We start from the raw sequence: 25,517 nt of genomic DNA, 5'->3' as shown, positions 1-25,517 counted from the left end.
GTGTGTCAGTGTGTATGGACACTTTCTCACGTGCTCCGATAATGGGTTCACACCTAAAACATAAGATGACATTCAGATGGCAAACCATTTATGACATATGCCTGATGGCAAAAGTACGTTTCCTCTAGCTCCTCAAATGAGTGCATTAGTTGGACGCTCGAAAAGTTACTGCTTGACCACTGTTTTATGTATCATATATTATGACTATCTGATGCCACCGAAAGCTTGCTATAGAAACACAACAGGTTGATATGAGGAGCTGTACCTGTGCTCTGTGTTCTACCTCACTCATTTTATATAAGGTGACCAAAACATTAGAACCACCTCTTCTTATAATGCACTCCACTACGACTACACTAAGTCAATCATGAACAGAGAGTAAAATGACCACCTTTCTGACAGTTTCAACTTAAAAACGAAGAAATGATAACATTGTAAACGTAGAATTCATGGTGGAGTCGCTGTATTGGATTGCATTAAATTGTACAGGTGTACCTAATAAAGTGGCCAGTGAGTCAGCCCTGTTTTTCAGCACTAATTTTATCATATGTATTTTGTGATTTTCATGTGATGTTCTTCACTCTACAGCTGTACCTGAGGCTACATGCTTCCTTATGTTTCCTTGCATAAGAGACAATGTAACTTTTGCTCAGCTGTCCTAGTTCATTGTAAAATTCAATTTTACAATCTGATTTGTGATCGCTATCACTGTGATTTTATTATTTTATCACTGATTTGTTTTCTGAAGAAAAAAAAAGCATTGAAAGTCAGTTGATGTTTTAAACTTTATTGGAAATGTGTTTGCTCTGTTACATAGTTGCTCATTGTCCCTATACCAACAGTGTATATGTGAGAGAATGAAGATAGGTAGGGATGTGGAAACACAACAAATATTAAATATTAAACATGCATTAAACAGAAAAGACCTACAGTATCTGACTGAATGTATTCTACATCACTGGTGTACTGTAACCCCAGTACCTGATGGGAGGCAGCTGCCCCTGACTCTGTCCAGGGCCTTTGTGTCAAGCCCAGTATCCTGCCTCTTTTATTAGGAGATTAGTTAGACTGTCCCTAGTGCAGCAAAGCACGGTGCACACATAATCAATAATGGAAGGCTGCACAAACACAGCCAAACAGTCTCACAAAGGCATGCACGTGTACATCTGAGCAAAAGCAAACAGTGACATAACCTGAAAAGAGCAGTATGTTATGTTAGCCTTTTATTAAGTGGCTGTCTGCAAAAACACAGTTTTGTAAGTCACGTTATATATTAGACATTTTAGTATTTATTGCACAGGGTCAATTCATATTCAAATTCGAAATAAGGTTATAGTTATACGTACAGAGTGAAACACTATGCTCACTTTATCCAAAGATGTCCAAAATGTTTTTTATTTTGCCAAGTCCAAATCACATCTTTCAGTCAGTGATCACGATTTACTGCAGTTTGTAGCTGCTTCGTGCCAACATTGATGTCCTGTGATGTTTGACAGCATCACAGAAAGTCCAAGGATCTACAAAGGAACTACTACAGATTCCAAGATCATCCGCTGAAACAACTGTAAATGAATGTTATTGGGAGGTGGAGTCACTGTCTGAGGTCTGTAAAATCACCTGAAAGCTTGACTTAGGTTTTAGCTAACAAAGAAACAAAGAAAAATCCTTCTGGCTATATGTTTTATGGTAAGATGAAGCAAAGATGGAGATGTGTGGCCACAGTGACCACATGGACCAGATTTATGTTTGGAGGAGTAAAGAGTAGATAGAATAATCCACAGAGTGGATAGAATAACGAAGAAGAATTACTGTATGGACAAATAAGTCCAATATTCCCACAACAGTCATGTTTATGATGAGCGTAAACTTTCCATTGTAACTTAATGATCAAGTTTCTTATGGACAACCTATGCTTCCGTGAGATCATGTTTTCTGTCTTAATTCTTTCCACAATTAAAGACACTTGGTTTGCATTTTGTTGACTTTTTTTGGACTGAGATTGTGTTTAAACTGTATGTGTATGTATGTGTATGTTGTATATTATTTACGTAACCCTGTCAGCTTAAAATTACATATTTCAAAAGTGATATGAATGTGACATCATTGGAAACATATTCAAAAAGCTCAAAATATTGAATTCAGACAAATGTTTAACTAGCAGGACAGCTAAAGCATCTGTAGTAAACTTCATTGTGTGATTTAACACTGCAACACCTGTAGTCATTGTTATATTTCTATATACATTGTACTGTGCAATATGTACTAGTTCATAAAATGAGGTCTAATGTGAATTGTTGCATCTTATAAAACCGGTACTGCCGGAATATTAAAGACATTTGTTAAAATTAACAATGAAGGCAAATAAACATGACACAAAAATGGAGCTTAAGTTTTAACACTAATTTTTTATTCGCCTTATTTTCATCACAACTTTTGTTACGTGTCCACAGACTTGAGAAATAACTCCAGAACACTCAAAAGATAAAGGTGAGCACTGACATTTAGACGTCATCACAGACTGGGACCTGTTTCTGCTTCTGTCGAGCTGCTCAGAGTAAGAGTACAGACCTGGGATCGATTATCTGGTCCACAATGACCAAGTCACTCACATTAAGCTGAAATGTGCAAAAACTGATCCCTAATCGGCACTTTTAACTCTGGGGTGATAATTGACAAAGCAGCAGGCCAGTTATTCTTATTCATCATGGTTTACAGAGGAAGAGAGAGTTAATATCATCTGTGCGATGAGACCCAACACAGAAGATCTCCATTTATATACAAGACAGAGCCATGAGGATGGTTTCCAGTTAGTCATTACAAGGGCCATGAATGACAATACTTTACAAGTAGCACTTCAGGGGGGGAAAGCTGTTGTCATTAGCAAGCGATAAGGCAGGAGAGAGGGAAAGCAGAAGAGAAGTGGACCTGCATGCTTTGATCCAGAGATATGACAGTTAAAAAGCAGCCAAATATAAGAGAATTTACTCAATTACAGTTCAACAATTGCTGGCCAGTGGACAAAAACTGTCTCACAATGTGATGCCCTGAAACTATTAGGGTTGGAAGCCTCACATTTGATCTGCCAGTTTAAATTGATGTGAAAAATGTATGTAATTTGGTGAAGCAAAAAAACAAAAAACGTTTCTTCTTTTAGGACAGAGCTTGACAGTTTTAAAACAAACTAATCATTTCCATAAGTTGTATCATCTTATAAAATCATAATAAATTATGATGTTTTGTGAATGAGGCGAGTGCAAAATGGTTAAGAAAGCAATTTTTTAAAAATTCTTTTAAAACATCATGATTGAAATATTCCATTTGTTTAGCGCTCTAACAGACAGGTATATATCTAGAAGCAGCTCACAAAACAAAGTTCATTATACCAAGATGACCCACAAGTAAGAATAAAATCTTGAGTGTAATGTGAAATAAAACCTTTTTAATAAACATAGTTTGCACAGACTTTGAAGTATAAGACTTCATTGCTCAACAGGTTGGTTGGCCCATGGCTGAAAAAGTCCTAAACACTGTCTGTGAAAGACAAAATGGTTGGCTGACCACGTTATTGCTGTAGGAGTCACACAAGAAGAAGTTAATCTTTTCCCCAGTTTAGTTTTCTATATTTTATCACTGCTAACACTTTTTATTTATTCTATATTTGGGGTCATCTTGCTACACTTCAAAATAAGAGACAATTAAAAGCCACAAGGAACCATCCCTGAACATAAACCTCCTAACACAAAAGCTATTCAAATATCTAGCAGCTACGGTACAAGAGCTAAGAGGGCGAACTGCATTTAAATGCAACATTTAATCCCAATGGTGATGAGGTATGAGCTGGACTGTACTGCTACAGGCTTATACCAACCTACTATAGAGCACTGTTGATATTATTCATTCTCCGGGACAAAGACAAAGCTCCATAACATTTCACTATTATTCTACATAAACACCTAATCTCAAAGTGTAGATGTCAAAGACAATGATGAAGGAAGGGAGGCACTATCTGGTGCATGGACAACGCTATTGCCCAATTAAAAGCAACTGCCCTCAACAAATTAAATGTCCAGGGTCATTTAAACTTTCTACTTAGAAAAGAGAGAAGACATAAATAGTAAGCTTTAATAAATGAAGGAACTCTGCCAGTCCCTAACAGACACATTAAGTGCTCGTTCGATTAAGAACATCATACTACACACATACAGTACAATTGTCCCTCATCTTAGGTCAAATTAGGCATAAGTGACTTGTTTAAAACAACACCTCAGTGTTTTGGGAAATACTCAACAAGAGTTAGATTTAAACATCTGGATATTATGCATTTAACCAATGTTCCCCGAGGAAGGGAAACTATTTCTATACCAAATAGATAGTTAACACAGGTCAGCAATAAGATCGAAACCGAAGGTGAAACAAGGTCTAAAACTGAATTTGCTGTAAAATCCCTGTTTACCATTTTTACCCTCCATCTTGTGTTTGTAGTGATGGAGTTGCTGGGAGACATATTTTGTTACCTTTGGACCAACAGCTTTTCCCCTGTTTCATGACTGAGCTGACTGGCTTATTAGTCTCTCTTCTCATCTGGTTCACAGCCAGAAAGCAAATAAGCATAGCATCTTAAATATATCTTCTCTGTTACAACTGCAGAGCGGACACTAAAACATGAAAATAATGCTTTGGTTAAAACTGAGTGAACAATGTTACACACATTAACTCAATAAAGACAATAAAGTGCCATGCAACAAAACTGGTCCGTGTTCATAGATACATACCAATGCAGAGGAACCTATGGTAGCAACAATAAATGCATTTTTTATTTATGGGTATATGCTCAAGGGGTATTGTAAAAAAAAGAAGAGCACATATCAAGAACAAGGCAAGGACATGAGTTATCTCTCCTGTGGATTATTTCGCCTTAGTCGACAAAGTCAGGTTTCATGAAAGCAGTTTAAACACAGGTACAACTTTACCCTTTTGTCCTAACAAATCCCTCTTCATGCTACGTCAGTGTTAAAATGACTGATGTGTTTGCTTGTATCCGAAACATCTGCAGTGAGACAAATACTCTATGCTGTAGAGCACCAAGCCATTTAAAACTGAGGTAATGTACATTGTATTACTGATGGAGCTATGCGGAGCTATAATCCCTGCACTTCTACACAAAGAAACATCCAGTGCGATGCTGTGATTTCCTACTCCCAATGCCCAGCAGAGGTAAGTTAATCATAGTATTTGGGTGGTTAGTTTCTCTTACTTATTGATCTAAAGGTCAGGGGTAGCACACCATGCAGGGTTTGAGGTGGCAACTGCAAAAAGAGAGAAAGTAGGGTTTTGTTGGGTATTTGGGATGACTAACTGAGTGACGTTATATAGAAGGGTGTTTAGATGCTCCTATGTTTAAGTTTGTTTATATTGTCTGTGTTCATCTTTTAGATTGTTTTGCTTTTTGTTTGTTTTCCACCAGGTCGAATCACCTCTCACATCCTCTGGGCAGCTGGCACAGACGGAACCGGCGGGACTGACTGGATGGATTTTCTTCGAGACAGTTTTGACCTGAGAAGGAGCGATAATAAAAAAAAAAAAAAATGGAAATGATTAATATTAAAACGACCTTGTTGTTAATGTGTTAAACTAACAGCTGAAGGTTCATTAAAGTTGCTTTTGTCGTGGCACTACTCACCTGATGGTGCCAGCTAACAGAGGGTTGAAAGCGTACAGCCAGTCATGCATCTCTTTGTCATTGGTGGCCTGCAGCAGTATTCCACGATGCTTGGTGCACACCGCAAATGTGTTGGGAGTCTGGAGACATGAAAACCTCTCGTGATTACTTGTTTAAGTCTATTGTATTACTTAATTTTTTTCTTAAAAAAACTAATCTGTATTATTATTGAAATGAGTCTTCGTCCTACCCGCAGTAAGGTCTGTTTGTCTTCGCTGTATTCCACCTTCGCGGATGACAAGTTGATGACAGCTCTCTCAACGCTGTCCCTCTCGCTGCGGTACAGGTAGACGTAGGGCCTGCGCACCACCACATAGCGCCTCACCCAGCCATTGGTGTGGGGCTCCAGGAAGTGAAGGTACCCTTTCTTTGACACAATGGGGCTGCATGTTGTGAAAAACAAAAAGCAAAATTATGCTTACTCCACCAATAAATGTTTGCAATAAACAAATTCAAAATCAAATCTAATCTGTTGTATATTCTGACCTGACACGAATCTCCTGTATATCAGGAACAAATGTGCATCCTTTGAGCGCTTTCTTTCTGTCAACTGGGCTGTACGGGTCCAGATCTGGGGTGGAAGCCCCTGAACTGGGTTCAGTGAGCCTGCACAACACAAACATGTTCATTATGTATTACAAGTTCACATAAAACAATTATATAATTATATAAAGTAATATGAATAAGTTTGTATGACTTACGTCACTAAAAAAGCTGGAATAGGAATAATAGGCAAATGGCGGTTTTTTTACAGGTAATGTTAAAGCAACAAAACATATTATCTCTAAGTTTTCTCATGGAAATGTGATGCCCCTTATGATGTTGCTCTGGAGCAGCTGCATCTGAAAATTCCTATGTGCAAATACCCACGAAGATAGCGTATGTTATACAATCGTGGTGTGTGGAGTGTAAAGGACACTTTTACCAGACAGGGAGGATCTAACAGTAGTATTAAGGGAAATGTAGCAGTGTTTGACTTGTACTGTGCAGCATAATGTGACATGAAAGTAAGTTACTAAACAGCTTCATTCTCTCAATTTTTTTAATACCTTCATCACCAAACTGACAGACTGACAGAAAATAGTTATTACCTAGTCTATACGTGCAAGAAAACAATTCCCGAACAAAAAAGGAATTCTATGTTTTGTGGGAAACGTCTGCAGCAGAAAATAAAACATTTTACATTTACAGAAGCATCAACAATAAATTCTCCTTCATGAATGTACTATTGCTCAGTATTTGTTGAAATCATTTTAGAAACATGTCAATTCCACAGTGGTATAACTGATGCAGTTTGTGGTGATGCCCTGTTGCATGTTGCATTTTTTTTCTGTCTATTGAGTGAACATTACAGTATTCAGGACAGTAAGGTCTAAAATAAGAGCAGAGTTCAAAATACAACATATACTGTATTTATTTCTGTGAGTCCATACAGTACAACTAGAAAAACAAACGATAACTAGCACTTCCTAATGTATCCAAAACTTCACTGAACTGATGCTGTGACTGGCCATTACATACCTAAGGTCATACTGTCCCTCAACCAGTGAGGGGCAGGTAGAGGATGGGGTGAGCGTGCTCAGTCCAGATGAGGAGGAGTCTCTTGTTAATGATGCAGACATCTCAGAAAGCTAAAACACAGCCGCCCACCCACACATAAACACACACAAACACACACACAGGCACACAAGACGAATAAGGATGCAGACAAGACATACCAGCAAACAATTGAGCACGTACAACACAGACATGCATTCAGAAAAACAGCTCGATCAGACAATTTGTCATTTTCTAGCAACCATCAAACTTCAAAACAAATCCTCATTTTGTCTAAGAGCCCCTCCTTCAGAAACATGTTAAAGAGGACATGCAGGAGTAACACATGTTTAGTGGAGGCCTCAGTCTCGGAGATGGAGGGAGAGGGAGTTTGGAGATGGAAGGAGGGGACACTAAATTATTTTAAGGGATTAAAATGGGATTTGAAAGCAACAGACCTTGGTCAGTACTGAAAACAAGGAACTAAAAATGATGAACATAACAGTACTTATCCAGGTCTGCTGAATGATTTTAGAAAGATAAAGAGAACTGTGTGATTTGAAATTGTGTCATAAGGAAGAAAGAAATGATAAAAAGACTAAAATCTCTGCTGATAAAATGAGTAAATTATATTAATACTGAGTAAATTTAATGATAGACAATAGGTAAAGTGGGGCTTGGATATTTTGTGACGGACCAGCGGATAAACGTTGGGTTCAGAAGGACTGATGGGCCGGATTACAGGTCTAGGCTGGGGCTCACCTTGCTCTCACTGGCACTGCTGCTCACCTGGCTGTACTCCCTGTTGAAGGTGTGCATCAGTAGACGCAGACACTGGATGGAAGAAAGCGACAGCCAATGTTTTTTTAGTCAATGCTGACTATAATCTGTAGCAGATCACAACGATTAGAAAGCTTGAAGGTAAGCAAACATGAAAGTTCTGGAGATCACCTTGGCAGCCAGCTCCATCTGCCTTTGGTTGGGGCTGCTGGGAATAGGATTGCTGCCAGGACTGTGGCTCAGGACGGGACTCTTTGCAAAATCCACAAGGTCGCTGCTTTTGCAGAGCGCATCTTGTCCCGCCTGCAGAGTCGCCTCAAGCTTCTCCCTCAGCAGCAGGTAGTGTCTGGTCTTTTCCACCTGAAACCACAAGCATGTGTGCATGTGTTTACTGGTTGTGGTCTCACATGTAAAGGCCCAGAAAACAAGAAAGCTACTTATTAGTGCAAAACTTTGCTTCCCCTTTAATAAATAAAAAAATAATAATAAAAACAAGGAAATTTTTAACTTGCTAACTAGCTAGCTAATTTTTATTAGCTGCATAAAATATTATGTAGTGTGAAACCATGTGCACCCAATGGTACCCATGATTTTTAAACCAGAAAAACTTGCTGACATGTCCAGTTGTCATCTTGCCTGGTCTACACACTGACCTCCTGCAGTAAGCTGAGTTTCTCCAGCTCCCACTGGTGGTCGAGGATGAGGCTGTCACTGCGAGGTCTCCATCCAGCCAGGTTCTCCTCTCCCCGGACGTACGCCACTGAGGTGTCCAGCACACGCCTGCGACGACGCTGCATGCCTGGAGATAAGTAATAGAACAGTTCAGACTAAGTATTTCAAGCTATCATCAACAGTTTAAGAAAATATGTTTGCTTTCTTTTATAGTTTTGTAATTTATTAGTCGGATTTCTGTCTCACCTGGACTTCCATTGTCTGCCACGTGGCAGAGAGTGACTTCATAAACTCCTGTGACACGATTGCTGATGTCGAAAGACACAATATTTTAAGAATGAAGAGTAAACTTCAATTGAACTACAATTCAATTGTTAAATATTTTGATATGAATTAATGGGGAGGTCTAGATCTATTTCAATGTGTACCTCTCAGAAGGTCGGAGGCAACCGGTGCTGAAAAGGTTTCTGATGGAGCGGGAGGCCGGCAGCTTTGTGTCACGGGAATAAAACACCATGCAGAAATCTTTGGTGATCACTGTTGGCTGAGTGCAGTTCTCCATCTATTTAAAATATATCAATAATTAAAATCCATTAACAAGAGTATAAAATCTTTGTTTACAATGAGGTTGAAGTGATAAAGGATGTTTTCTACAAATGAAGTGAAATCAATGCAACTGATGTATGTTCTCCAGTACCTCTAGATACGCAGAAAGGGTGATGTAGATCTTCTCGCCGTAAGGAGTGACTCTGTTCAGAAGCAGAGAGTTGTGCATGGAGCTGTCCCAAGCCGCCTCGAATCGGTAGAAAGTTCTACAGCGTGGAAACAAAAACATGTCATTATCAATCTGCATCATTTGTCAAAGATCAAAGAGTGAACCTTAAAAAAAAGGACATTTTCTTTAAACAACAAAATCAATGAAATATAAAAATTATTGTTATTATACCTATGATCAACTCCCAAGGAGACGCTGCCATTAACAAAGAATAAAGGTAACATGTGTTAGAAGCTTTTAACTGCAGCTGTTGTAAGTTCAGACTCAGCAAACAATACTGTCTAAGGCAAAGTGAAAAATGCATTGAAGCAAATATTATGTGATTATAAAAGATATGTTGAAGCGACAATAACAACTCAAACAAAACCGTTTTTTCTTCTCTCTCTATAATAAAGTGTGGATTTGTTTACAAAAAAAATATTAGTTATAAGTTAAAAACATGCGTACTTGTCATCATGTTTGGGCCAAAAGTATCCAGAAGAGAGGATGTTCAGAGACAGGATGTTGGGGTCTATGATGGTTTCATCAGCCTCTGGTGTGTTTCGAATACGACCTGACATCCAAAACATAATCGTGAGATTAATCCAGTGACAATATATGGTATAAAATAATAATTAAAGAAAGGCTTCTGATTTCTAACCAATATGACAAAATATGTTTTTTGCTTTTCCTCCCTACTCACCTATAACCAACTCTTTCACCTCTTTCCACTCTATGTCATTTCCTGTTTCATGAGCAATGGTAACTGTGATCCTTCTCTGAATGCCCTGTGGAGTCGAGAAGAAGATGGGGAAAAGCCAGTTTGTTACTGGAGCTCCAGATGTGAACATCTGTTCCAAGCTAAGATAAAAAAAAATGGATGTGGTTAATGTAATGATGGTGACATGGTAAAACTTGGTCAGACCTGATGCAAGAGGAATGTGCCGTGGCAGGGCATCCCGCCTCTGTGGTCAACAACAGCAGGGATGTAGCTGGAATCAGGGAAATAATAAATACATTAAATATCAATAACCACATCTTTATTTGACATGTACATTCAATGCAGTGATAGAAACAACTGCTTATTTGTGTATAAAACTAAAGGCAGGACTCACTCTCCGTTGGCCTCCAGTTCACAGATCTCAAAGAAGACCATGAGGTCGTACTTGGCATGACAAGGTCCCGCTGTGGAGCGGGTCATAGTGCTGAGCTTTGTAGCCGGCACTGAAGAATAAAGGAGAAGAGACTAATGTGTAAATGAGCGCCAGACCTACGTGAAACGTAAAGATAAAGCATTACTGCAATCATCAAGAATGGCTACATACATTAATTTAGCTTCGGTGATGTTTCACCATTTTTAGATGCAGTAAGTCAAATTCTATTCATATTGTTGTCATTTAATGAAGGGAACCTGTGTTCAGTACTGGGAGTTTTGTGCATGTGTGACTAAACTCTTTCCCTTTTTATACTGATGTAAATATAGTACAGCTGAACACATACATTAGACACCATTGATAAATGATGATGTTCGATCCACTCTTACAAACTGCTAACCTGGTTTGGATAAGGGCATCACCCTGGGGAACTGCCTCCGGGAAGGTCTCAGTGGACTAAAAAGGTAAAAAAAAACAAAACCAAAGCTGAGTCTTTCAAACTGAAAAATATCAATTCGCATATAGTCCGGTGAAAAAAGGTCCAAATATCCTTCTGACCTGATGAGGTCTTTGCAGAGCGGAGGGAAGGCCTGTTTCTGATAGTGCCCAAACACCTCGAAGACAATGGGCTGAGTCTTTATGTACTCCACGAAGGACTTGGTCACTTCCACTGTGATCTAATGGAAGACAGCAAGAACAAAAGTACAACTATTCCCTTCAGACACCTTTTAAGCAGCCAGATATGAACAAAAGTTTAACGAAGAAATATTTAAGAAGCGAAGATATTGCAGTATTATTTGTTAATACGAGGACTGGTCGGTGGCCAGTGCTCACATTTTGTACATGGTAGAAGCCCAATGGAGGTCCTCTGCCCGTGTTCTTCAGTGGCTCAGTGGAGAAAGCTTCGTCATGACGGTGAATGAAACTGAAATAAGAGAAGTCATTAAATGTTTGACATCTTTATTTCGAACGGAACCACAAACAACACCGTGCAGAAAAGTTAAAAAGTAGCCTTTTAGTTTTGTTCTTGAAACTTTACTGCTCACTCACTTGAACTGGCAGAAGATGTCGGCGTACTCGGCCGAGATGCTGGAGGCCTGTAAGACGGTAACTCTGAAGGTGAAGGTGCTGCCAATCTTCAGGTGAGACAGAGCGTTCTCTGGGGACAAGTCCAGAGGAAGATCCAGGCCCAGACCTAAACCTTTCACCGGACTGTGGGGAGCCTCGAGGGTGGCTACATGGGACAGAGGAGGATAAATATGTCTCATATTGAAACTATTTATAACTGGATTATTAAATGGGACACCTGGGAGAGGTTGGTGTATTTTACCTAGTAATGATTTTTGGCATCAGGTTTTATCATTACAATATTTCCATCTCTTGTCTAATATATATCCTAACCAGTTAGATGTATTTCCATGCAGGCATAGTCTTCAGACTAATATCGTTTTCAGTGCCTGTACAGACCTCCTCTCACCTGCACAAGTGTTGTTGTTGACTTCATCTGCAGAGATCCCTACGTCACCACTTTGTCCTTCTCCCTCCACAATTCGTAGCTCCTCCTGGGAGGTGTTCGAGTGTGACATACCGCCAGGACAGGACTCAGTCTGGAACTGAAACAAGAGAGACCATAAGGTTACACCACATTCTCACCAAACACTAAAGTCCAAAACCTCTGACATCATCATTTATGTGAGTTTATATTTTATTGAAGATAATTTAGGAGTCATTATCCACAAGTACCTTCTCAAACTGTTTGTCCTCAAAGGAAATCTTGGCAGTTCCTGACTGCCTCACTCCAGAGCCGTAATCAGGAGCCTCCTCATCAGCTGAGGGGAGACAAACAACCGTTCATAACAGCTGTAATTGATAAAACTCACCAATGTGACTGTGTTAAATCAACACTAAACCTTTCGTGGTACCTGAGATGGCCTGCACAGCCACTCTGAGGAAGCCTTTCACCTCTCCTTTCTCACTGACAATAGCTACACGATGTACCAGGGGCACCGGGTACAGCAGGTTACTCAGGTACACGAAAGCCCTGAGGAGAAGGACAGAGGGAGCGATAACAGCATTTCAGTTTTATTTGGTCCACAATCACTGGCTTCAGGAGCGAAACAGTTTCTGCTGGTGCTGAGCTTGTCACTAACCTGCCCACCAGACGGAACCAGGGGAAGCGGTCGTAAAAGGGGTCGCCTCCGGTCAGGGCATGGTCGCAGTCCTCCACAGCACTGCTGGGGAGCTCTGCAGCACGATCATACATTTCTCTCATTAGGTCCAGCCTCTGCCTGCAGGGGGGAGTATGAAAAGAAAACATTAAGGGCCTGTCTACACATTGAGCTACCCAGGATGCAATAACAGATGGAGCTAAATCAAACTAGTAGAATTAGAATAAATAAGTCAATAAAAGAAGAAAACGCTTTTATTTAGTGTAAGGCACCGGTAGCAAATCATACATGTGTAAATGCCCCTTTTAACAATAACTCTGATCTATACAAAAAAGGAATGACACGTATTTTTGTACAGCTCCTGATACCTGAGTTTCTCCAGAGTCCAGTAATGTGTTGCTCCATTCTTCTGATCCTGTACTTCCACAGCTACGATGGTTCGGGGGAAAGGTCGTCTCTCTCTATCTTTAGCCACACTGGGGGGCAGCAGGTCAGGTGGCAGGGGAGAGTACAGAGTGTCCGTCAACAAGACGAACTGGAACTGCACCTGTGGACGACACCACACACAGGACTGGCTGCTTGTTTATTTCCTACTGGGTCACACGTGTAATATCAAATTAGGTTGCAGATTTACTTTAAAGGTCATTTCAATCAAAATGACTAACAAATAATATGGCACTAAAAAAATCAAGTATCACCACAACTGAGGGTGTCTGGTATGGCAATATTTGTCTTCATTAAACAATCACACGTGAGGGGATTCTATATCCACAGCTGTAAAACATCAGCAAGATGCTTAGTTGTAATATTTAGCATAAAATGTAAATGTTTAAAATTCTATGGTGGTAATCAATAACTGGCTGAGATATGAAGCGTGTGTTCAACAGACAATCAAGTATTTGTAGAGACTCAGTGATTCAAAGAAAGATTCACATTGGTCAGTGGCCACGAGCATACACTTTTATTTACTTAACCCTGCCTCCACTCTGGACTTAATCATATAAAAAATATATTAATCTCAACTAGTGCAAAAACGTTGTTGGTGATTTTTTTGGCAATACTTCAATAGTTATAATAAAACAAAATAAAGTCTGTGGGACTAGATTTGGATTATGTTATTTAGATAAATCTGTTATGTTTGTTTAATTTTCCATTCATCCACCTTTTTCTTCAGCTCCACGCTGATAGCATTGGCCTCCTTGAGGAAGATAGCATTGCCCCAAAGTAGATCCCTGAGAGACGTGAACTGGTAGAAACGCCACTTCCTGAAAGCCCACATAGCCAACTCGGTCTCGTGCTTTGTCCACGGCACTGGAGAGCAAGAGGTTTAAAATGTGATCGAATATAAAAGCCTGATTCATAGATGACTGTTTGTAAATGAGGAGGCACAACTAAAAAGGGACATTAAACCTTCTTCTTCGGGCTCCTCTTCTTCCTCAGGTGATTCCAGGTACCGAGAGTCAACTTGTTTCTGAAGAGCCTCCAGTTTACTTTCATAGTCCTGAGAGAAAACACACAATCCAGATTAACGGGCTCAGTACTTTTGCTTTTGCTAAGTACTTTTTTATCTCCTATGATACCAAATATCAACATCAATTCACTCAGATGTGATGTTATGAAATGTAGCTGTCTCTCACCAGTCTTTGCTGTTCTAGCAAGTTACTGGCTTCTTCTCTTTCTTTGCGGTACTGATCCTCGAGTTCCTGAAGCCTGAAAGGAAAGCGTACAATCACAAGTGAATGATAATGTAATGTAATAATCACAATCATCGTTATGAATTTAACCTCCATCAACGCGCACACCTCTGCTCCATCTCCTGCTTCATGTCAATGCCTTGTTTCTCCAGCAGCTCTCTCTGAGCGAAGGCCCAGTCAACGGGCTCCACCGGCGTCTCAGCGCAGGGCGTTCTCTCTCGCTCAAGACGGGCCTGCTCCGGGTCATTGAAGCGAAATACGTGGCTCTTCCCCATGATGATGCGATTCCCTTAAACAAAATGCAACAAAGTAAAACACTGGCTAGAAAAATGCTGACACAAGTGCTTATGCAGTGAAAACAGACTGTACTTTCGTTCCAATATTTTACTCAGCAGCGTTGATTTATACTTTTTTTAACAAAATACTCACCAGATCGAAGGACAATGGATGAGGTCACTCTTTTTCCATTGACATATGTCTCTGCTCCCTCACATGGCTCAAGAAAAACACATCCTGTTCCAGAAAGGGTTCATAAATGACACAAAATTTAGATTTTTAAATCTTAAAAACTGAAACGGACGATGGATTCGATGGGTGATGTTATTAACATTTTAATTGTATATATTAAGCCACACAGAGTGCAGCTAACCTTCTCCCTGGGGGCCAGTGGTGCTGCTAAAGGTGCAGTGTTCATCTTTGATAAAATGGCCGCTGAGAACAATGTCTTGACGAGTCTTGGCATTTTCACGTCCAACTCTGAGGAAAAATAAGGTTGTAAAATGAAGTCAGCCAAAAGCAGCACCATATTTGATTTAAATCACAAAAATATGCAAAAGTTTACTTGGTGATGCCGTCTTTGATGTAATAGAGCAGACACTCAGACATCAGCGGGTCCTCGTTCAGGTTCACCAGATGAGGGGTCTGAAGGGGAAATGATGAGTGTTTCAGTGTGTGTGTGAGTTTAGAAACATGTTACAATTATATCAAACTCTTTTGTAACAGTGACCGACATCCAACCTTTTTTGGGGAGAAGACGCCCACAGTGCCTCCATCTTCCCTCATGGCCACACCCATCTCAGCCAGCAGGGCCTCTCTGCACAGAGAAGTCACACAATGGCTTCAACAATGGCTGCTTGGGAATGTTAAGAATGTGGATATAACCCATTTTATTAGATTTTGATCTGGTGATAATATGTGATATGAATATTTGTAATAATTTTCATTACTGATCATAAAAAAAATAACTTTACCATAATGGTGGAACTAAAAGAAAAGTAGAGGGGTAGCCATAATTATTAAAGTGCTAAAGTGATATCTCAGTGTGAAAGCAGTTACCAGACAACAACGTAATCTATCTTTATCTGTCTTTACTTTATGTCCTCTTAAAGGCACAATATGCAACTGATCGGAATGCAATCAGTCCAACCAGAGCTTCAAACACTGACTGTGTCAAAGTGAATAGCATCCCATTGATACCTGCGAGGTATTTGGCCTTCTCTGATTGGTTAGAAGGGAGAGCCTCGCTCAAAACTATTATATAATGAGAAGATCTTTGTTAAATGGATTAATACACTATAGATTTCAGGGGACAAGTTAAAGAGAGACACTAATTTGTTACAGCTGTACGTTGCACGTTTGCACGTTGCACGTGTTATGAATGAGAGATGAGGAAAGATACAAGCTGTAAAACACTGCATGATTATTTAAGACACACCTCTCCATGCGAATGGCCTCAGTACGACGCAGCTTCTCCTCCCAGGTCTCATTAAGCTCAGCGATAATTTTCTCAGTTTCCTGTTGGCAAAATTAAGGCAGGTGTCTTCATGATTTTTTCTGTTTTTTTCTTGCACCTACTCATCTCATCACTACCCACAAGCACCAATCTAACATCCCATTCCCAAATTCATTCTTCCTACCTTCAGCCTCTCGATGGCCTCTTCACTCGCCGGGCTGAAAATGCGATCATGGAGGTTGGTGATGGACCCGGCCCGACTGGACAGGGCTGACAGAGAAGGTGAGGGGCTCATTCCCGTCATGGCATTAGTCACTGTGGAAAGATCACCCCTTTGATTGACAGCCTGGCGATTATTTGCAAAGTTTTTGTAATCGCACAGATCTGCCAGAGAGAGAGGCGTTGCATGGGAGAGAGCAAGGAATGAGGACAGAAGGAGGGGAAGTAGGAGCAGACGCCAGGTATTTAAGAAGAGACATTAGGGAAAATGCAGGTAAAAAGAAAAGAAAAACGGGGGAACAATGGGGAGGAGTACAAAAAAAGAAGAGACAGCTCAAATGATGGATCACAGAAGCAGAAGTCTTGTCTATCAAAGCCATCGCAGAGAAAAGAGCAACTCAAAATATTAATAGACTGAAAGTTGGGGACCAGAAGCTTTTTTTCTCAGACGCATAAACAAACTCAACAAGCTCGCAAGCAGAAGAGTTATGAGAAAGAAAACTAAAAATGCATCAAGTTTTTCTCTTCAAATGTAAAGCTCAACAATATGATTTCACACTGTTTAGCACAGCCTGTGGTGATGTAGCTCCTGGCAGCGCGGGCCTAAGCTCCTGACTCATAGCTTCAATTAGCTCCACACACAGAGAAAGAGGAAGCAAAAAAAGCTCCTCAGCATTCTAAAATGGCGTCCTCTTTGTCAGCCCCTTCTTCCATGGTGCACTAATACTCTTAGAGAAGAAGGACTGAACCGCCTTGACTGTTTGTTTTGTACGTAATATACAATGGAGAAAAAAAGAGTCATCATGGAATCACAGTGCCAAGCTTTTCAGCCAATTTCAGAGTGTTGGAAGAAAGTATTTAGAACTTTCCAAAAACACAAACAGGTACACACTGCTATGGAAATCAGAACTAATGTAAAAGAAAAAGGAGGCCATTTTGCAGGTTTAGGATTATTTTTGTGTTGCTCTAAATATTGACTGCGTGTTTCACATATTTTCATATTTCATTTACTGTACGCCTTGTCTGCTTAAAGTCTGAGGAACTGTTATGTCTCTGGTGTGGTTGAAGAGGCGCTCAGGAATCGTTTTTATGAGTTGCAAAGCGCAGGCTTGCAGGGGTTCATACACACATTTCAAACCAGTGATGGTGGGGCCGGTGCAGCGATACGCTGATAAAACAGAGGAGAGAAGAGATTGTGTGAGAGAGAGGCCCACACTCCAACTTAAACTGTCATCCTCTGTCCTGAATGCATGTTTGTGAGCCTAAGCCTGTGCATTTCCTCAAACTCACTCTCTATGATGTCTCCCAGGCCCTGTGCGTACAGCAGATCCTTGAGGCGAGCCACCTCCTCTTTGAGCTCACGCACCAGACGGTTGTTGGGGTCCTCATTGATCACGGCGTTACAGCGGATCTGTTTAGCACGATCAGCATACCTGATAGTAGGACGAGAGGACACAGAGGTCAAGCTTTTTCACTCTGCTAACTAAATTACACTGACCAACGTCATGAGCCTAAAATGAGAAGGATGCAACAGATGAGGATAAAATACTATGGATATGGTGATACGTGCGTATGATAAGATGCTCCACAACTGCTGCAAAGTGCAAAATGGTCAGCGGAGCTACATTTCAGCAAAATCACTGTCTTCAGTGTACAAAAATACAACAGAATGCAATTCAGTTCAGCTATTAAACTGGTTCCTAAAATAAAATGTCTGATTTAATTATCTTCAAAATGAGATTTTGTTGCCTTTTTTCTTACCGGAGTGTACTGAGGGTCTCATCATAGTTAATATCAGCAGGGCTGAGTGCGGCGACCATGGCTGTGCGAGAGTTTCCTCCTAAAGGACAGGAAACAAAATCATGCCTTCAGTTATAGAGCAAACTATTTTCATGTGTAAAAATACCTATGTGTAATACTCTGTATACATACCCAAGTTCTCCCTCAGCAGCCATGTCAAAACTGAGTCTCTATAGGGGATGAAACTCTCCACCTTCTTCTTTTTCTTGTTCTGTACATGAAAGAAATATGTTTATTGGCTACTCACCTTGAAAAACACTGAAAATCTTGTATCAGCTTTTTCCTAGTTCCGATATGATATATTAATTACCTTGTTTGGTGCTGAGTCCTGACAGATGGAAGAGAAATGCCAACACTTGTTATTTTGAAAACACAACATAAGAATTTGCAGCAGCACAAAAGTAAAGACGTATAAAAACATACGACTTCAGCCAATGCGGAAATAACTTTTCCCAGAGTAGTTAGAGATTTGTTGATGTTTGCTCCTTCCTGCAAATAAAAATAGATAGAATTCAGAAATTTTATTCATATTATATTTAATGTACTTTTTTTTTTTTATCTGACTCAACAACTTCTATTCCTGTTTGTCTTCCTCTTACCTTCAGTCTGGTTCCTTTAGCTCCGGTTGAGTCGGCTCTCTCGCTGCCAGCCAAGTCCACCAGGCTGATTTTGCTGACCTGTACGAAAATAGAAAATATTTTCAACTTAATTTTTGTCAGAACATTTAAACTGCACACTAAGAACCCCCACTTTATGTGGCGTTACAATAACATGCAGCTTCAATTCAGGTCATATACAGACATAAAAAACTTTTGCCTTGAGCATCTCTGCTGTAGCTGTAGATAAAGAAGGAAAATTAGGTTTTTATTGATTTGTGTTTCTAAGCAGAAAAACCTCTGTAGCAGAGTTTATTCCTTTTCTAGGACCTTTTCTGATGTGTTGTCTGACTCCATGTCATGTTTCTTCTGTGTGAAGATGATGTTGAAGACTGCGTGGGAGCGGCTGCTGGTTTCATTCATGTTGGTGGCAGCCACAGTCCTGAAAAACAAGAAAAATGCTGTAAATTTAGGTGGAAATCACTGACTCATTTGTCCATTAATCATATTTTTGAATCCAGGTGTTATTAAATTCATCACAGTATGCCAATCAACTGGTGAATCGAACACTAGTGTACTGTAGTTCTCGCACCTGGCCTTGTTTCCAGAGTCCATCAGGTCCTGGATGTCGTTGTAGGAGGTCACCGCGAGTTTGGACAAGTCCTCGACATAGGGTCCCATCAGAGGGTGCTCTCTAACACGCAGGTTTCCCTTGTTTTTGGGATTCAGCAGGTCACGCACACGCTCACAGTAGATCTCCATGTAACTCACCTGGAGGAGGGGAAGAGACAGTCGTGTCATAAAGATCACTAGTGCTCAGAGTTACAAGTCAGTGCAAGCTTTTTCAAACCCTGATACAAATGGTGAGATAGCACAGGAGAGCTTGCTACATGCCCAAAATATGAAAACATGCCAACATGAAAGTTCGCTCACCTCCACTGAGTAAGACATGCTGTTGTCATTATTGCTGTCATTGATCTTGGTGAAGAGGTCCTCACATAGCTATAGAACAAAGAATGGATTGTTATTATTGGGGTCAAAGTTGCATCTGTAGTACTTCTAAGAGGGAAAATAGCAAAAATCCATTATAGCTGTTTCAGTCTCATCTAATAAATATATCAATAAAAATATTTACACACATTGGGAAGCAGTGTGTTATTACCAGAGGGATAATTCCTTCCTGGTCCTTCTCCTGTCGTCCCATCATGGTGTAGCTTTTGCCTGCCCCTGTCTGGCCATATGCAAATATGCACACATTGTAGCCTTCAAAGGCATGAAGCAGCATCTCTTCTCCAATGTCCTTGTACACCTGCATCTGGGATGCGTAGTTGATGTCCTCAGGCTGCAGTGGGAAGGAGGAAAAAGGATGTGAGACAGAAAATCATTGTTTTTCACAGGATGAATGCAATATATAGACACTCATGCTAAAGGCAAAAAGACTTTTAATACTGGTGATTTGTTTTAGAGCAGATCAGTATTTTTTTGTCTTTATTTGACACTCACCGTGGTGTGTGACCAGTAAGAAAAGTCAAAGTTGAAGCTCTTGTTTTCTTTCGGCTGTTTGGGGTTCAGGATCGCTACAACGCACCAAAAGAGATCAGTTAGAGGCACCAGAAATAGAGTCACACTAATAACATGCATATTCTTATTCCTTTTTTTTTTTTTTTTAAGATTTTAATGCCATTTTGTAACTACTTTTAATGAGTAACCCAGGCTAAAGCCAGAGTTGATATTTCCACTCATTTCCACTTGTATTTCACATTGTTATTGATGCCCCTTGACAGCAGCTTTAGGACTAATATACCAGCAAATACTGTATCAAACTCTCAGCCACCCTTTGAAAGAGTTTCATTTGTACACTAAAACAGAGAGAAACAGATCCTAACAGACCAGATAAGTCTTATTAGATATAATAGCAGCAGTTGTAGAGGAATATAAAACAAAAAGTGAGAAAGGGAAGATGCTCTTTTGGCTTTGACTTGCATTGGCTGCATCGCCTCCTGTGGACATGTTAAATACCGCAGCAGAAATGTGCTGCTGAAACATGAACTCAGCTAAAACCAACGTTGTGTGGCTACAATGCAGAAAACTAGACTCACATTTAGGCTCATATTTCATCTCATTAACAGGGAAGTTGGTGAAATGAAATAATGAAAGTTTGAATCTTTGCCTCCAATGAGGTCATTAAAAATGCTGACAGAGACAAAGAGGACAAACACACACATCAGCTGACCCCGTGTCTGGGCTCAACCAGAACAACAGGGTCTTTTTTGGTCACAGCAGCTCGTATGATGAGAGAGGAGAGCTGTGGCGGTCGCTACATCCTACACACACTGATGGGCTTCAGGCCTGACTGAAGCTTTTGTTTCCCCTCCCTGCCCAAAGCTGCCCACGAGACAAATAACTGGCAGGAAATGTTAAACTTGGCTAAGTGTAGGTCACTAGATTAACACAACATGAAAAGGTTAATGAATTTCTGGCCTGTTTCACAAACAAAAAAAAAAACAAGGAGGAAGACTTCGGAGAAAGAGACTTGCTTTGCTTCACATGAAGTAATGATTATAGTTTCAGACTGTCTCACTTATCCAAATAGAAATGTTGTAATTCCAGCTTGCAGACTGGAAAATGAACTGAATCCAGCCTGCCAATACCATCAATGTTTGACATCTTATTAACCCTTTAACCTGTCTCGTGACTGTGCGGTTGACCTGCTGTAGTAAAAACTCTTTGGCTGTTTGTCCTCATTGACCTCATTGAGTAGTGCATTATACGATATATGATTATTACGATTATATCCACTATGGGGCGATGTTGTAAAGAAATATTATTGTCTTAAAATCGAAGGGACTCGGTATGTTATATCAAAATGTTTGCCTATTTGTGAACACATTATGTAAATATCTAAGCTGTGGCTTTTATACCTTTTGAGATAGAGCTATCTGAAGCCACCCATGTACTTCTTGATTGCAGATTAGCGCCATTTATTTGATTGGTGAGTGCTGTTTTTGAACAAATGATCATAACTAAAAGAACATCATACACCATCAAAACCTTCGAAATGTACAAGTGTGTGCGTTTGTTTTGCTCCCAGAACAGTTAAAAGAATATGTCCTGTTCAAAACATGCAGCACCAGATTCATATTATCAATGCTGTGTTACCATTTAAGTCCATTTAAGTCCACAATTTTCCTGCTGTATCATCACAGACTATTGTGTTCAGGTGAACTCCCAGTACACTGGAAAATACTCAAATTACTTACTTGTGGTGTTTCCCGACATTTGAATGATGCATTTACTATCCATTCCAGTCTCTCTGGAGTTAAAGGGCCGAACCCTCACCGCCACCTTCACCGAAGCTCCCGCCATCATGTAGGTGATTGTGTTAGTAAGTGGAAGAGGTGGATACAAAGACACACACCTGGCACCTGCACAGGTGGATGAGAAGGATTAATTGGATTTAAAGAAGAACCACACCATCCAACGTATGTTGTGAAGCATTACTCCCTTGTCGTAATATGGTTAAATACTAATTAAAATACTTCTGGCTGGTTATTGTTATTAGAACTAAATCATGAGGACATGGGGTTGTTGACCTCACTAAATATTAGATCTTATGTCTCATGTATGTGACACATCTTTCACTCCCCCTGAATCAGCCAGTCTTGCTTCAGGGAGAGAGACAGCTCTAAAACACTAAATGGCTGGGCCATTATTTGGCAAGAATATCTTCAATCTTTAGTAAAATGGCTGCTTATTCTTCGGGCATCATCCCCTCGCCTCATCTATCAGGGCTAAAGGCCTTGGCATAAAACTGTATCTCTTCTCAGCCCTTAACTGTCCACGTGATGTTTTTCATAGCATCTTTACACTAAACATTCTTCTCACTGCTGCTGAATTTTAAAATTGTTAAAAAAAAAAAACCTTTCTCTGTTCGAGAACAGATTATTTAGGCTTCAGCTCTCAAACAATGACAAACAAAATGAGCCATTTTGTGTCCTGTATGAATTCGGCGATGACAAGAAAACCCAATCTCAGAAATCCCAACAATATTGTTTCTGCACAGCGTGTGAATATTAATAACCTGTGTAAATATTGTCTCCTCCATCTTGCTTTGCCTGCCGCACCTCAAATGCAGGCCGCGTAAACACAAACGCAACAGACACCAAATCTTCCAACACTGCGTCAGAAACGAGGTCAGCTCACATTATTTGAGCTTCGGTGGCAGTGTCAGCCATTTGGAGCTCAGATGTTTGCCTAAACTGATACACGGTGCGAGTTTTTAAAAGATGGGGCTGTTACTATAGGACAGTTGTTGACAGCAGGAATCAAACATCCTGGCGCAGAGGTGTTATTTCGCCTTTGATGAACAAACAAAAAAGCCTCAAATCACAAATGTAAACCAACGACTGACAGCCTTTAGAGGCGATCATGTGTCAAGATAACATCACAAGAGGAGTCTCGTCCTACCTCAGCAACTCAGGCTCGACGACCGCAGAGGGTGAATCCTCTGCCCATTCAAAACACCGCCAGGATCCAAAAGGGGCTCGTTTTTCAATCCGCTCAGCAGTCTGTAGTTTTACCTTTCTCACTGTCCTTGGCCAGCTCACAGCATCCCTTCCCTAATCGCATCCATACATGGAGAATCCGCCGGAGGAAGAAAGACGGAGTCAGGCGCAGCTTCAGCAGCAGTCCTGGGTGGGCTGAGTGCTGAACACAGTGGTGCGTCAATAAGAAAAGAGTGGGAGACGAGGGGGGGGAGGGAGGAGCGAGAGACCGATCGGGAGGGTTGGATGCTACAGCGGCCTGCTCTCAGTCTGATGGAAAATGGCGGTGCTGCTGTGCCAGGGATGCTGGGAGGCGATGGTGACATCAGCAGCAGCAGGCAGCCATGAGGCAGGGCGATGCAGCACAGAGACAGGGAGGAGGAGAGGGAGAGGACCAGGGATGGACCATGTCAGGCTTCAGACAAACGTGGGTGAAAAATGGAGCTGTGGGGTTCAGAGAAAGGGGCCCCTGACCAAATGCTAATTAGTTGAGAATACAGGTTTCCACATTCCACTAGCCCAAAAACTAGCTGTGCTCGTTTATTATGTTTCTATCTATCATGCTCATATATTCAGAAACAAAGCTGTGTTAAGGCAAATTTGTATAAAGTACAGAAAATGTTTGCCACCCTGTGGAATCTGAGTTTCCACAAAAAAGGTTTTCAATGAAAACTGTTCAAAAGTAATTTTGTACCTATATTTACACAATTCACCTGTGTCCTTTCTATGACAGCTGGTTATGAACACTTAGTCTTCAGACATAGTCAAACTACACATTGTAGAAAATAAAGCGTACAGAATAATGGATCAGGAGTCAGAAGGGTCCCATTGGCACATTTATGGCTCTTGGCCTTACATGTTAGTCATAATCAGAGACCCATCACACAACATTATACAAGTTCCTTCTAAAGAGACAAACACAGGACCCAGATTTGTACCATGAAACCAACTTTTTGACCTCATATACCTGCATATAAAAAAAAAACAGTGAAGATGAGCTACTCTATGGAAAAACATCCACTGACCAATTACTCTGTTGTGTGGTAAAACTAAATGACTGTGTGTGTTCATATTCACTTGTTCCTAAAGGCTTTAGGGTTGATGATGCTGATAGGGTTGATAAAGGCTTTCTGTTGATGTTGGTTTAAAAGTTGAGCCATATTAAAGTCATTTTTATGTGTTCTTGATTTTGGACACAGCATTTGAGGAAATCGCAATCAATTAAAAGCTCAAACATTGAAGTCCAAGCTCTAAAGAAAAAGTTGCAGTGTTGCATTAAATTTAGTGGATTCACTCTGCTTTACTGTGATATCATTTGATAAATAATTAATACATGTGCAAGTTTGTTTTAAAAGGCATCATCATAACAGATTATTACACCAGTATAGCATTTATTTAGCGCCCTCTAGTGGATGAATTACTACTTGGGTAAAAAATAACCAGTGGTATGGTGGTGTTAGCATGTGCTGCCTGTAACTAATTATTGTGTGGAACTTCAAGTTATGTAAATATGAATTAATTAAAATGCAACAAACCGCTGGATGTCTGTAAAAAAAGTTGCATGGTATGGAACACATAATACCTAACTGATATTAAGAAAAGCTCTGTTGGTATTACGATCATTAAGAAGTTTCATTGTTAGGCATGATGGAGTGAAAGTCAACCCAAAAGTGAAGCCACTACAAGAAATGTATCCATGATTTCTTTCACTATTTACACCAATATGTTTCCTATTGAAACATGTCAAAATGTGTGTGACAAAGCCACTTTTATCCTAATTCACAGTTGAATAATGAATAAAAATATGTACATTGATAATTCTGTCATTTACTACTACTACTAGATGAGTGGGGTATTAAAGTTTGTGTGTTTCTCGCTCTCCCAGCTCCTCCTCCTGATCTGTTTTGAGTTTTCAGGTGAGTGCAAAGGCCACTGAAGGGTAACACAGGGTCCCATTTGTTTACCAGAGGTATAATTATTGACCAAGCCAGACTCAGAGAGGGGCACCTGTTTGTGATCCTGCTATGACATAACCTTTTTGTAAGCCAGCAATATCTGATTCACTTTGATCACTGACAATGAAATGAAATGAAACTTATCTTTCTGGTTTCAAAATAAAGAAAAGACCTTGGTGTCCTGGTTATAGTGT

General features: G+C 40.3%; 1 protein-coding gene across 5 annotated transcripts; it reads right to left on the bottom strand.

Annotated features, from left to right (window-relative positions):
• Positions 1 to 2,385: 2,385 nt before the first annotated feature.
• On the bottom strand, positions 2,386 to 23,707 carry kif1ab (kinesin family member 1Ab). 5 transcript variants are annotated; one of them, XM_067529263.1, is made up of 49 exons: positions 23,292 to 23,707; positions 22,085 to 22,249; positions 20,328 to 20,401; positions 19,987 to 20,166; positions 19,758 to 19,826; positions 19,417 to 19,595; positions 19,155 to 19,266; positions 18,828 to 18,905; positions 18,652 to 18,717; positions 18,539 to 18,556; positions 18,361 to 18,439; positions 18,190 to 18,268; positions 17,719 to 17,861; positions 17,558 to 17,596; positions 16,394 to 16,524; positions 16,192 to 16,271; positions 15,495 to 15,570; positions 15,319 to 15,398; positions 15,127 to 15,233; positions 14,907 to 14,990; positions 14,586 to 14,766; positions 14,421 to 14,493; positions 14,194 to 14,284; positions 13,946 to 14,094; positions 13,152 to 13,330; positions 12,766 to 12,903; positions 12,538 to 12,656; positions 12,359 to 12,444; positions 12,093 to 12,228; positions 11,666 to 11,849; positions 11,450 to 11,540; positions 11,174 to 11,292; positions 11,016 to 11,071; positions 10,577 to 10,685; positions 10,387 to 10,453; positions 10,165 to 10,249; positions 9,930 to 10,035; positions 9,654 to 9,677; positions 9,405 to 9,519; positions 9,136 to 9,269; positions 8,954 to 9,015; positions 8,689 to 8,834; positions 8,207 to 8,395; positions 8,018 to 8,089; positions 7,241 to 7,350; positions 6,206 to 6,325; positions 5,910 to 6,102; positions 5,681 to 5,799; positions 2,386 to 5,553 (listed from the first exon to the last, which is right to left on the bottom strand). In XM_067529263.1, the coding sequence occupies exons 2-49, from the start codon at positions 22,191 to 22,193 to the stop codon at positions 5,478 to 5,480; spliced, it is 5,112 nt and encodes a 1,703-aa protein (XP_067385364.1). In that variant the 5' UTR covers positions 22,194 to 22,249; positions 23,292 to 23,707; the 3' UTR covers positions 2,386 to 5,477. The 5 variants fall into 5 exon arrangements, with proteins under 5 accessions (XP_067385364.1, XP_067385362.1, XP_067385365.1 ...); XM_067529261.1 differs by lacking the exon at positions 17,558 to 17,596 and having other exon boundaries at positions 16,394 to 16,593; XM_067529264.1 differs by lacking the exon at positions 17,558 to 17,596 and having other exon boundaries at positions 23,292 to 23,706.
• Between the last annotated feature and the right edge of the window lie 1,810 nt (positions 23,708 to 25,517).

This window comes from Channa argus, chromosome 14, assembly GCF_033026475.1.
Source record: "Channa argus isolate prfri chromosome 14, Channa argus male v1.0, whole genome shotgun sequence".
NCBI classification, from domain to species: Eukaryota; Metazoa; Chordata; class Actinopteri; order Anabantiformes; family Channidae; genus Channa; species Channa argus.
This window is presented reverse-complemented; position numbering and strand designations above follow the sequence as displayed.

Bases quoted from the DNA above. Each gene is read 5' to 3' on its own strand.
- kif1ab (XM_067529261.1), bottom strand. From the start codon at position 22,193: ATGATGGCGGGAGCTTCGGTGAAGGTGGCGGTGAGGGTTCGGCCCTTT. The intron at 20,167-20,327 runs GTGAGTGTCAAA...TTCCCACTGCAG, and splicing joins CTTACTGGTCACACACCACG to CCTGAGGACATCAACTACGC. The intron at 8,835-8,953 runs GTGAGACAGAAA...ACTTATCTCCAG, and splicing joins GGCAGACAATGGAAGTCCAG to GCATGCAGCGTCGTCGCAGG.